This window comes from Cervus canadensis, chromosome 17, assembly GCF_019320065.1.
Source record: "Cervus canadensis isolate Bull #8, Minnesota chromosome 17, ASM1932006v1, whole genome shotgun sequence".
Classification (NCBI taxonomy): domain Eukaryota; kingdom Metazoa; phylum Chordata; class Mammalia; order Artiodactyla; family Cervidae; genus Cervus; species Cervus canadensis.
The window spans coordinates 8,734,751-8,748,607 of record NC_057402.1 but is presented as its reverse complement, the minus strand read 5'-3'; the positions used below and the strand labels follow the sequence as shown (position 1 = coordinate 8,748,607).

General features: G+C 34.5%; 1 protein-coding gene across 1 annotated transcript in view; it reads right to left on the bottom strand.

The window, feature by feature from the left end:
• Positions 1-13,857, bottom strand: part of ATG2B (autophagy related 2B) — a 78,635-nt gene that overhangs the window by 47,022 nt on the left and 17,756 nt on the right. Inside the window, 10 exon segments of the mRNA XM_043489548.1 lie at positions 2,187-2,289; positions 3,911-4,184; positions 6,202-6,390; positions 6,531-6,623; positions 7,324-7,474; positions 8,764-9,025; positions 9,820-9,925; positions 10,016-10,170; positions 11,166-11,351; positions 11,831-11,927. Coding sequence (XP_043345483.1) covers positions 2,187-2,289; positions 3,911-4,184; positions 6,202-6,390; positions 6,531-6,623; positions 7,324-7,474; positions 8,764-9,025; positions 9,820-9,925; positions 10,016-10,170; positions 11,166-11,351; positions 11,831-11,927 — 1,616 coding nt within the window.

Here is a 13,857-nt window from a genome sequence, read left to right as displayed (position 1 = left end):
TTTATTTCTGCCTTAATTTTTAAGATTTCTTTCCTTCTGCTAACCCTGGGGTTCTTCATTTCTTCCTTCTCTAATTGCTTTAGGTGTAGAGTTAGGTTATTTATTTGGTTTTTTCTTGTTTCTTGATGTAAGCCTGTAATGCTATGAACCTTCCCCTTAGCACTGCTTTTACAGTGTCCCGTAGGTTTTGGGTTGTTGTGTTTTCATTTTCATTCATTTCTATACATATTTTGATTTCTTCTATGATTTGTTGGTTATTCAGAAGCGTGTTATTTAGCCTCCATATGTTTGAATTTTTAACATTTTTTTTCCTGTAATTGAGATCTAATCTTACTGCACTGTGGTCAGAAAAGATGACTGGAATGATTTCAATTTTTTTGAATTTTCCAAGACCAGATTTATGGCCCAGGATGTGATCTATTCTGGAGAAGGTTCCGTGTGCACTTGAGAAAAAGGTGAAGCTGATTGTTTGGGGTGAAATGTCCTATAGATATTAATTAGGTCTAGCTGGTCCATTGTGTCATTTACGGTTTGTGTTTCCTTGTTAATTTTCTGTTTAGTTGATCTATCCATAGTTGTGAGTGGGGTATTAAAGTCTCCCACTATTATTGTGTTACTATTAATTTCCTCTTTCATACTCGTTAGTGTTTGCCTTACATATTGCGGTGCTCCTATGTTGGGTGCATATATATTTATAATTGTTATATCTTCTTCTTGGATTGATCCTTGGATCATTATGTAGTGTCCTTCTTTGTCTCTTTTCACAGCCTTTATTTGAAAGTCTATTTTACTGATATGAGTATTGCGGCTCCTGCTTTCTTTTGGTCTCCGTTTGCATGAAATAGTTTTTCCAGCCCTTCACTTTTAGTCTGTATGTGTCTCTTGTTTTGAGGTGGGTCTCTTGTAGACAGCATATATAGGGGTCTTGTTTTTGTATCCATTCAGCCAGTCTTTGTCTTTTGGTTGGGGCATTCAACCCATTTACATTTAAGGTAATTATTGATAGGTGTGGTCCCGTTGCCATTTACTTTGTTGTTTTGGGTTCACGTTTATACAACCTTTCTGTGTTTCCTGTCTAGAGAAGATCCTTTAGCATTTGTTGAAGAGCTGGTTTGGTGGTGCTGAATTCTCTCAGCTTTTGCTTATCTGTAAAGCTTTTGAATTCTCCTTCATATCTGAATGAGATCCTTGCTGGATACAGTAATCTAGGTTGTAGGTTATTCTCTTTCATTACTTTCAGTACGTCCTTTTTGTATATTCTTTCCGTTATGGTTTATCATAGGATATTGAATATAGTTCCCTGTGCTATACAGTAGGACCTTGCTGTTTATCCATTCTGTACATAACAGAATCTGCTAATCCCAAACTCCCACTCCATTTCTCCCCTAAACCCTCCCCCTCAACAACCACAAGACTGTTCTCTTTGAGTCTATTCCTGTATCCTGGATAAGTTCATCTGTGTCATATTTTAGATGCCACATATAAGTGATATTATATGATATGTCTTTCTCTTTCTGACTTACTTCCCCTTAGTATCTTAATCTCTAGTTCCATCCATGTTGCTGCAAAGGGCATCATTTCATCCTTTTTTACTGAGTAGTACTCGATGGTATACAGGTGGCACATCTTTTTTAATCCATTCACCTGTCTATGCACATTGAGGCTGTTTCCATGTCTTGGCTATTTTTAATAGTAGTGCTATGAACATATCACCTGGTATAATTTTTAAACTATACTGATACACAGGCTCTATCTCAGAATCTCAAGGTGGTGCCCAAGAATCAGTGTTTTGAAAAAGCTCTGCAGATATGAAAACACTTCCCTGAAACAACCACTGACTACAAAATTCATCTGACAATTAACTGAATGGTGCTGTATAATTTCTCTTCTACTAAAGTCCTTTATAAAAATGAACTATTTTTAGAATGGCTAATGATTCTTTTGTCCATCTAATTAGGCTAGGTAACCTGAGGCCCATCTCTGTCACTTTTATCTCAGTCACCTCTGATCAAGTAGTACTCACTACATATTTTTAATTTTTCCATTTTCCTCTGGGTTCTCTCATCAAGGCTGGATACTTTTAGCTTAAACTTATAGCCAAAATGTCAGTCAAAAAAGCTACAGTAATTTATTTTTAAAAGGGAAGTCTCATTAAATGTATGTGTCATATACACTGGCTTACTCACCGCGGCCAGTCAAAGTCATCTGATGACGTTGTATCTCCATCTCCTCCACTAGCCACGTGGAAAAACTTAATAGATGGTTCTCCTTTATCTTCCTGGAATGACCCTAGTAAAACAAGAATGATTAATGGAAATGTATTTCTTCTTCCACATTAAGAGAAAAGATACTTGCCTCCTTAGATGAGCACAGATCCTCTAAATCAGGGACATGGTGCAGCATTAAGTTCAACAACATTTATTCATTTGTTTCTGCTGCACATGTACACAGGAGGAGACGGGATGAGCAGATAAATTAAAGATGCTGTATTCTGTACAAACTCAAATTCTTATGCACTGATGGTTAACCAATGGTTAAGGTGCATAATCATAACATATTAAATATAGTAATTGCCACTTACTGCCACTTACGATCATTCTACATAAAAGTTTATGCCATTAATCTAGGAATGCAGAGATAATAACTACATTTCTAAATGTTTATTTTGATAAGCACTGTTTAAGAATTACCTCTTCACAATAACCTCATATATGCTTTTTCATTCCATTTTACAAAGAATGACTTTCCACCAGAACAATGAGTTTCTTATCACTGAAAGATAAGGGAAGATTCTAGATACCCCTTAAAGGTCTTTTCATGAGATGATAATTGGCAACAGTCAATTTTAAATATCTCTATAGATATGTAAAACTCAGACAGAACAAGGGAAGGAAAACTGCAGCCTACAGAGAAGGAGGTGAGCAGAACAGAGTGGGGTAAGGGGGCAGGAGGATGTCATGGCAGAGGCTGAGAGGTTGGGGGTGGCAGACATGGGGGTGCGGCACAGAGGACAGACTGTTTAGGAACCACAGAATATGTCAGGATCTTCCAGAAACCTGGGTCACTCCAAGTCCACATATTGTCTTCATTAGCTGACAAAAGCAAAGTAATATGGGAAAACTTAGAACAGGCTATGCAAAGAAAACTCACTGGAGATTATTAGTATGATGGTTCCAAGTGCAAGCTCTAGAATGAGACTTGGGTTTGAGTCTTGACTCTGCCACTTACAACACTGACTCTGGGAGGTACCTCTTAAGAAAGCGGCATATTCCTCACATACGATAAAAATAATTGGAAATAACAAGCCTCCTCTAACTATGATGATTAAAGGAAACAAGATCAGCTGTGTGCAGTGTTCAGCACACAGCAAATATAGAGTGGCACTCAAAAAATTCTGACTACTATTAACCCTACAACAAGTAAGTGGTGGTACTTAGGTGGTACTGAAAGGTAGGCTACTGGAGCGACTAAGCCCGGGCACCTAACTACTGAGCCCACATGCCGCAACTGCTGAAGCTCACACACCTAGAGTCTGCTCAACAGCAAGAGGGGCAATCACAGTGAGAAGCCTGAGCACCACAGTGAGAGAGCAGCCCCTGCCCATCACAACTAGAGGAAAGCCCATGCAGCAATGAAGGCCCGGCACAGCCAGAAACAAATAAATCTTTTTTAAAAGTAAGCTAAATCATTGTTATTCACCAAGTGAATAAATTCTCACGCACTGTAGTTTCTTTTAAAAAACTGACCTATGTCACATTTGTATACAATAATGGAAAAAAGTCGTTACTCTTGTTTTCTAACATATGTCCTTTAATTTTATTATGTTTGGGGACTGTCATATACTTCTTACTTTAAGTTTCATTAGCAATTGTTTCTATTCTGACTCTTTTATAGGCATGGTCAATCTTACCAACTAGTTCTCTAAATGTAAGTTCCAATTTAACTTGTTCAGGGGTTGATCCTCCTAGGAATTCAGTTTTAAACTCTAGATCTGTGAATGCTAAATGAAGAATTTCCTTCTGAAGTGACTTCTTGAACCATGGTCCTCTCTCTTGATCTGATCGAAGATCAGGTATTGGGAAGCGAACAGAAAGGTTTAATGCTGGCGTGGCAACTTGTACTGATACCCGGCAGTTTGCAGGATTATGTGAATCATCTAGAAATACTTCAGTGAAAGCTTTGTGCTGAAACACAAAAACATCAAAAATATGCCAAAATGTTAAATCAAGCAAATAAACACAAATGACACTGGCATTTAACATTATGATATATATAATCACTATTTCCTCATTTAGGTTAATGCATTAAAATACAATTAATATTACTGTATTACTTTAGTGTAATGAAATTTATAATGCAACAGCTACCAACAAAAGTCAGAACTACTGGCAAAAGTTATACCCTCATATAAAGAAATTAATTCAAATAAAAACTGAACCAAAGTGAAGACACAGGTGCTTTAGATGTATATAATATTTTACTAGACTAAAAAAAGGGCAATGTGTAAATCAGCTTATCAAAAAACTCAATATGACTAAAAATCACTACAGAACCCAGCATTCAGTTGGAAGGATTTCCCCACCAATATGCTACTTCAAAGACTCCAATGTAAAATCAGGTGAATTATGCCAAATGCAAAGGCCCATCCCTGATTCATCCTTGTATTTCCAGAACTAAGTCCAAGCCTGGCACAACAAAGGTTTGAAATAAATATTCCCTAAATGACTCACTCTGAGCTCCCATCTAACCCAAGGATATGATCCCATCAAATGACCCTTAGAAGCCAAAACATGTATGCAACATTGACTCAAAGCCACATTATAATAAAACGGTCAAAGAACATGCCTTTCAGATAAAAGTCTATGCATATTTTTTTCTCTGCAATGAATTACAACTGGTAAAGCTTTAGTCCAGAGTACAGTGTAGATAACATTCCTCAATTTCATGGATCAGTCTCTGACAGCCTATGTTAGAAAGTTCTGCTTTTATGCTAAGACTTGGATCTGATTCTTTCTCTCCCCTATTATGACTTTCAAATATTAATCCCCACTCTCAGCAAAAGTTGCTCAGGAGAGTAGCACTGAAACATACACATTACCATACGTGAAACAGATCGCTAGTGGCAAGTTGCTCTATAATAGGAAGCTCACCCAGTGCTCTATGACAACCTGGAGGGGTGGGAGGGGGTGAGAGTGAGGTTCAAGAGGGAAGGGACATATGCATACTTACGGCTGATTTATGCTGTCATATGGTAGAAACCAACACAACAACGTAAAGCAATTAAACTTCAGTTTAAAAAACTTTTTAATTGCTCAAGAGATTAAATCATCATTCCAGTGTATCTACGGCTAACAGCAAATACAGACACTAGACCCACAGAATTTAAAATAACTAGCAGTTTTGGCAAGAAAAGTTAAAGAATCTTGATTTAATGTGAATACCCACTGAAAATTAAGGGAGAGACAATACATAGAAAACTATCTTTTCTTTTTTAGCCAAAGTTGTCTCTATTTGTGCATAGTCCGAAAATTTCTAACAGATATCTTGCAAATCTGACTTACTTGCTTTGCTTAGAAAAGACACCAGGCACCAGATCTAAGTAAAAGTGACACAATGTGATACTCAGTAACACAGTATGATAAATGATGCTCCCATTTTCAAGAGTATATCCTACATGATATGGGCTACCTTTTATAGGAGATTCAGGTGGTTCACTATAGGCGTGAACATATGAAGTTTTGTGAAGATATTATAGTCACAGTTTATAAAACTCAGATAAACACAGAAAAAGAAGTCTAATTCTATTACTCTTTTATAATTGATGCTACTGAATGGTATATATTTCCATTCAGTCTTTTTCTATACGATTTTACTTACACATTTATAGTAGAAGTTTATGTGTATTCTACTTTTTTCACCTCATATTTCTTTAGGAGTCTTCTTCCTGTTGCTATACCCTCTTCGTAACCATCACTTAAAGCGGCAGCATAAAATCCCATTCAGTACATGATCACAATTCATTCAGCTATTCTACTACCTAGACATAAAAGATGCTTCCATTTTTTCATTATTACATATAATGCTATTTTAATAACAAATGCTATTTAATCTATTAAGACTACTTAAACTGAGAAATCATTTCAATAAGTCTATTAGCTAGCTATAATCATGATGAGTATTTGCAACTTTTAAAATACTTACCAAACTAATATGCTTATTATATGAAGTATACATATGCGATGCCATCATCTCCACTGTAGTGAGTTTCTGTGGTTGAAGCAAGGAATTTAACCTGTCCACAATACTGATATCCAGCTCACAAAACACTGGATTTAACTTAACCTGTAATTCTGCCTTCTGAGGAACGGAACTAAGTCTTGCTTGACTACCCTTAAAAAAAAAGAGAGAGGAGAAACAGAAAGAATTAATATGATCACTGACAATTCTATAAAATTAAACCCTTGTGGTTATGATACAATAGACATCAAATGAAAATTTACTGGTGGTAATCACACAAAAAGATCTCTTACCTGAGGTCCTTTATTCTCAGAATGCTTATAATGAAGCTGAAGACACACAGGGGGGTGAGAATCAGTTCGTTCTTTGGAATGGAACATCAAAAGCTTGAAAACAAAGAGGAAGATAACGTAAATGTACAATACTAAGATGAATTAACAGAAGAGATAGTAGTGGGGAGAGTTTTTTGAAGTTGGAAAGGCTGGCTTAAGCTTCAGTTCTGTCACTTACTAACAATGTGACTCTTATACAAACTAGTGAGCTTCTACAATCTTTAGCATCACATTTGCAAAATGTATGCAAGTGTTCAAATAAAACACATTGAAAATAAGTCACCAGGACAAGGTAAAAGCAATAAAAATGTTACTTTGATAGCTTTTAAAAGTTTCTCTGTGACATGCTTTTAAGGACAGGGGAAAAATCAGATTAATAATAAATGAGCACAAGATATTCCACTTATCTTGCACAGTGCTTAGCAAACAGTAGGCATTCAATAGTATTTGTTGAATAATAGAATTCCTCTAAAATTAAGCGTGCTTGAAAAATGAGTGAAATTAAATCATTTGTCATAAACCTGTTTGACTCTAGAACAAGTCAACTTTAAAAATGTAACACATTTTCCAATAGTGGCCTTGAATATCACACTTAAAAATCTGTTTCCACAAAACACAAATGCAAATACACACAATAAAATTCTGCCAATACAACTTCCTATGCCTTTTTAAGAAAATCACTGCTGTTCACACAATTCTTAAAAAGCAAGACAGATGTAAAGAATAACCCTAAAGGAAAAGTATCAGCATTTACCTCTGTATAGTGAGGAGGAACAGAATGAAAATCAGTTGGAAACAGGCATTCCAGAAGTTCCATTTGCCCAATGGACATATCAGTACTGAAATATCGGGAAGCAGATCTTTGTCTTTGTTCATAGGACACTTTGATGCCAGTGCCTATAAATCTGTCATAAAAAATGCAGCATTTGAGAGTTTCCATATAATTCTAGATTAAATGATGTGTCAAAGAATACTGTACAGCTGTTAATGCCTACCTGTGCTGCCAAGTTCAAATAGTTAGTAATAACTAATATTCTTAAGGATATTAACCAGAAAGATTGCTTCAAATTCCCTATTCCCTGATATAAGATAAAAAAAATCATATCAGTTGATAGGAAATTATCCAGGATTTTTTTCCCCAACACTGTCCTTACCTCTTCTACATTTTAAAATTTACACTGCAGTGAACAAAATCTTTCAAATCTGGAAAACATATGCATATAGTTTCTTAAAAGTATCTAGAAGGATCATGCAGTATTTTTAAAACTTTAGTCAGTAAAACTCAAATGAAGGCCTACCTCTAGCTTTTTTTGCTTTTATTGTATTTCCTACTGGCAAATATTTGAAACTGTCCAAAATGGGAAGAAAAAAAAAAACACTTTTGCAGTTTTATTATAAATATTATGGTCCTAACCTGTAGAGTTTCTCTTGCTAGATATAAAAACTACCTTGCATATTAATTTTAATACTTAAAAATACTTAAAGATAAAACAAAAGCCCAAAGTGTTTTCTAAAAATATTAATATATGTCCCTAAGTTATTATATATGACAGGATAATTTATAGGCTACTTTCAAGTTAAAATAAATAGTAGTTGCATGCTAACAATATTACACCTACTTATAAATTTAGTGATCTCCTTATCTATTAGGACTCAACCTATGGAAAGATAGGTGGCTGTTTGAATAGCTTTAATTTTTTCTTTTTTTAAGCAGAAGCTGAAAATGTAGCATCCAAGCTCAGGATGAGCCTCAGTTATCATTTCCCACCCAATGGTTAGTGGCACAGGAATCACTTTCGAGTCCCTTTTCATTAGTCCATCTACTCTCACCACCACTGCCATCGCTGCTAAGCCAGTGACAGTAAGAACTATTTTTATGATCATAATGGTGTCAGTGGGGGATGATGGCAAAATGTGGTCAAAGAAACTTGACAAGAGCACCACAGGGAGCTAAAGATAACTCAGACAACTCCAAACAAATAGATCTTACATCTGTATATTTCACATGCCAAATAATCTGAATGGGAGAGTCTACGGTAAATATCTTGCAGTATCACAAGAAATCCTCATTCATTCCCCTCATTTACAAATCAAATGTGAATTAGAAAAACAAATGCAGATAGGTAGATAGATAAATGAAAAAATTCACACATATGGTTCTTTTTCAAGATCATTAACAAATGTAAGAGCTTACCTAAGGTGATCATGTGAGCAAGCTTCTGCAAATACTGCTCGGAAAGACTTAAAATCTTCTGTTGAAAATTGTGCTGGATCAATCTTTTCTATACAAGTAAAGAAAGCTATCGCCATTGGTGTCAATGGATTAACGTTCAGTGATGATTCAGGTGGAGATAAAGGATCAATGTGAAGCACAGAGATTGAAAACGTTCCCACAGCTACTCTAAAAATAAGTTCAGGCCTAGATTCATCCACTGAAACAGACCTAGAGGGGAGAGCTGAAATAAATGTGTTAAAATTATACTCAGAAAAGTTAATACTTAAACAATCCATTATATCAAAGCTATAAAACATTTACTCATGTGTTAGTTTTAAAACTAAACTTGAGACTTGAGTCTTCAAAAACATATGATCACACAACAGTTTCAGAAATATTAAAAAAGGAAAATAATAAACTATAATCTTTCTACATTTGATATGCAAGATCCTTGATATGTGAAGTACAAAAAAAAATTGCTACAATACAAACAAAATTTTTGAATTAATAAAACTGTACTGGAGTAAGTCAGAAATTAACCAGAAGCTGCTGATCAAATTTTCCTTTAATCTGTGTCTATTTCAATTAAATTCTGCAGAAAGGAAACCTGAGGTTCTCTTTTAAGGAAGATGTAAACAGAGAAACAAAAATTAGACCAGTTGATTGAAACTCCTAAATTGTAATTGTAATAATTACAAATTGTAATAATATTAATATGCAAATTATAAATAATTGTAATAATATGTAAATTGTAACAATAATTGTAAATTATTATAATAATAATATGAAACTTAGGGTGTACGTTTTACTAAATTATTTAATACATGAATACAATAAATAGGCAACTGTTCTAAAACATTTCATAGTGAATTGTTCAACAGTGCTTCATTTTCTTTCTAAACTTTGTTAAATGGTCTACACCAAAAAAAAAAAAATTTATGAAGAAAGAGTAAAGAATGGCATATTTTTTTAATAATTTTGTTTTAATTCCAGTGGAAACTATCAACAAATGTCTTTTTTTTTTTTTTAACGTACCAGTCTTTTGTAAAGATGCTGGGTGAACTAGGTTGGATGGTAACGCTGATCCTCTTACTGGCTGTTCTTTATGATGATCAAGGAAGTCTCCCCACGTTGGCTGAAGCTATAAAATAATTTTTTTAAGCATGTGAATAAAGTGTAAAACTTTAGAAGTAACTTTTTAAAGAACAGAACGAAAAATTAAATACTTTACCACAGTAGTACTTAACGGAGATCCTGCTGGGGTGTTTGTATATGTACTAGTCAATGATAACTCAAGGTCCATATTTGGGGGTTCCCCAAGAGGTGGAAGAGAAGAGAGACTATGTGACATGTCCATATCAGCCATGGAGAAGAAAACTTCTTCTTCTAGAGAGAATTAAACTTTGCCAGTTTTATTATAATTCCACCAATTCATATCTTTAAATAAGATCTTCATATATATTAATGTTATATTGTTCCCTCAGATTTTCTGAGATATAGTGATGTTCTAAGTTTTATGTTACTTCCAATGGGGTCACTTTTTTGCATTCAAGATATTAATGTCATAGTAAAAACTCAACTGAACATAGACTAACTAAACGTTAAGCTAGCCCACTGGTGAACTTTTTAAAAAAATATGATAAGCTGCTTCACACAGTATAATGTAATGTCATTAAGTGTCATATGATTTTCAGATAGTATCTTGCAATCTCTGGTTTCATGGATACAGCTATTTCTTGAAAAAAAAAAAAAAAGAGCTGAATATTTTATTTAGAATTCTATTTATGTTTTACTTCTTTCTGCAAATTGTTTTACCCTCATGCAAATGAAGTTTGTTATGGCCAAAATTTCTTGAAAAGATTTTAATTTTTTACTTAGCTCAACATTCCAAATTGAAATTGATTCTTATTATTTAAATTGATTTGTATTAGTGCTTACACATTATGATACACCTATAAGTGCAAAGTAAACTGGGTAAAGATTATGTTGCTGTTGTTTATTTACATATAATTGACAGAAAGATTAATGGACAAAGGTTTCTGTTTAAAGGAATCTACTGCAAATCATTACGTAAACACATAATTTGACGAACAATTATTCCCATTTTATCTTTTGCGTAAACCCACATTTTTAACTGACTTTCCTTAGAACAAATCATGTTTTACAAAACAAGACTACACAATCAAAAGCGGATACTGTACCACTTGTGTGCCAGTCACTGTGAAGCTGTGGTTCGATAAACTTACAAATTTAAACCTTCTTAAAGTGTGGATCATTGGTTTTTTCACTATTAAACTCCATTTTATAGCAGCCAAAGTCAAATGTACTTTGTTCTATGATGATAATGTATCAATCTAGAGTCAACATTTTGAGTTGCTTACCCCGGCTAGAAGGTGTACGAGCCGTTTCTGTCTCATAAAAGCTTTGCTCTGAGGACACGCCGGCAGAGAGGGAATCTTTCCTCAAATAATACCGGTTCAATTCCATTTGAATTCGATATTCATCTTCTTGCTGCATGGGTCGATTTTTTCTATCTTTATTAGCTAACCCTATTTTGCTTGAATTTTCTACGTGTATACAAAAGAAAAGCAAAAGAGTAATTAAATTTGGAGTTACTTAATTAAGCATTCTCTCCCAACCCACTTATCCAATATCAATGGCAGTGCAGAACCACCAGTATTTAATATTAATCAGAGATCTAGGCAATAGCTCTAAGCAGCTAGCTAGGAATCACAAGATATTATCTATTATTAAAAATATGTCATTAAAATTTTTTTAAGTGTGTGCTATTTACTGAGTTTAACAATTATACTTTCTCAGTTGTATGAAGTACTACCTCCAACCAAGGAAGTCAGTCAGTCTGAATGCTAACCTGTGCCATCATAATGCAATTTGAAAGAATCAAAGTTAACTACTACACCATTCTAATTCACAGTACATCTTTATGTTCATACATTCCTACACAATAATATAATTTCCCATTTCTATGCTATATATTTTAACTAAAATTTTTTAAAGAACTAGAAATAACAACAGTTATACTTGCCTGGTCCAGCAATAGCTGCTAACATGTCCAAAAGCAAGTGCACCTGCCTGGGTGACAGGAATAGATGTATAGAGTCTATCTGTCCATCAATATCCAACTTCAAAAAAAAAAAGAAAGCATACTACTCAGGGTGAACACTCTTTATAAATTCATCACCATAAATCCCAGTATATTTCAGAGCACTGAGAGGAATACTAATTAGTTAGGTTTGGATTCTTCACCTCAGATTCTCTCTACCAATTCACACAATCTAAATGAAAAGATATATAAGGTCATCAACTTTTATTTTAAGGGGGAAAATCCTCCTGAGAAATTCCACGTTGGAAAGACAAATGTCACTCTTTGTGCCTCTGAGTTTTCTGAGTATTTAAGGTGCTTGAGGAGGCCTTGAGACATAGTCTCCAAGAGAATTGAGATAGCAGCAATCTAGTATTCTTTCCCATCATGGTTTCAAAAGACTCAAATCACAATCTTTAAAGCTTGATTCAAACCAAGGATAAATAAAGGTAGCTTTCCTAAGTTTGCCCATGGATCACACTCCTATCCAGAACACCGAGGACCTTCTCTATCAACAGTGTGCCTCTCCAAATGCCCACGAAACCTTCTCTCCACTGGCATGAAGCCACAGCAGAGATGATGCTCACATGGAATTCCCTTCTCTTTTCCAACTCTTTGTCCATTTTTTCTTCTAGAAATAAAAGCCCAATCCCACTCTTACTCTGATCTGTAGCATACACTATGACAAAAGCAATCACTCTATTCCCTACATCACATTGCCTGCCTTACTTTTCATTCGTCTCTTCTTAGTCCTAATGTTAACACTGAGTCCTATGATCTTTATGCCATTTTACAATTTAAAAATAATTCAATTAATAAAACACACTTATATTTGGGATATGGCATCTTTTACAGGAGAAAAACAAATTTCTGATTCTAAGAACAAAATATAAATTACATAGTGACTTGGAGAAATTTCCATGGTATAACTCATAAAACAACACATTCTCCAGTAATAATCATTATTATCACCTTTTTTTGAGTATTGGGGCACTGTGTTAGATGTTTTTATTTTATTTCCTCTAATTCTTAGTAGTGTTCCTGTTTTACAAATGAGAAAACAGGTTCACAAAGATTAAGTGATTCACACAAGGTCATACAACAGATTCATGGCCAGGATTTTAACCCAGGCTGACCCACAGAGTACTGGTTTTATGGGGCTCCTTACTGACTGCTGACTTCCCAGTCCTTGAATCAGCAAGGAGTTATGGCTGGGGACAGTGGGGAAATCTCTTTGTGATTATATGAACTTAAAAATTGGTTTTTAATTTCTCAGCATTGAAACACAATCTCTAATCTGCACTTAGAATACATGATTAACACTTTCACTTCTAATTGTCATGGAAATATGTCATTATTAGTCATTCTGAGTTTGGCATACAAAGAACAAAGTACATATACCTTTCCTCTGGAAACAGAAAAGATAGAACAGTTTAACAACTAACATTTGCTGCTGTTGTTCAGTCACTCAGTCGTGTCTAACCCTTTGTGACCCCATGGACGGCACACGCCAGGCTTCAAAAATTTCAAACTCAGTGTAAAATACTAATTGAAACAAAATGTCTCTAAATTCAACTTAGGCAGTCCCCTATTCTCATATATAATGTACTCCTGAAGCTGAACACATCTGATAAAACTAAATATGTGAAACACCAAACTTACACACTATTTGAGTGGTGAATAGTCTCAGAGAACTAAAAAAGTAACAGAAATCTCTCATAACATTTTGATCCCATAGTTGAAAGACTTAAGTGCAAAGAAAGAGACTAAAGATCTAAAACTTGAGGCCCCTATTTAATGCCATCTTTGTTTACACTGTTCAGGAGGTCTGTTTCTGGATGCTGCTATTCAGAACTTTAATTTTTCTATTTAGCACTCATTTTCATTAAGAAAGAACAAAATGTAATCAAATATTCCAGTTGCTACAAAAAATTACCATATAGGCAAGAAGAGTATCTCCAAATATTAAA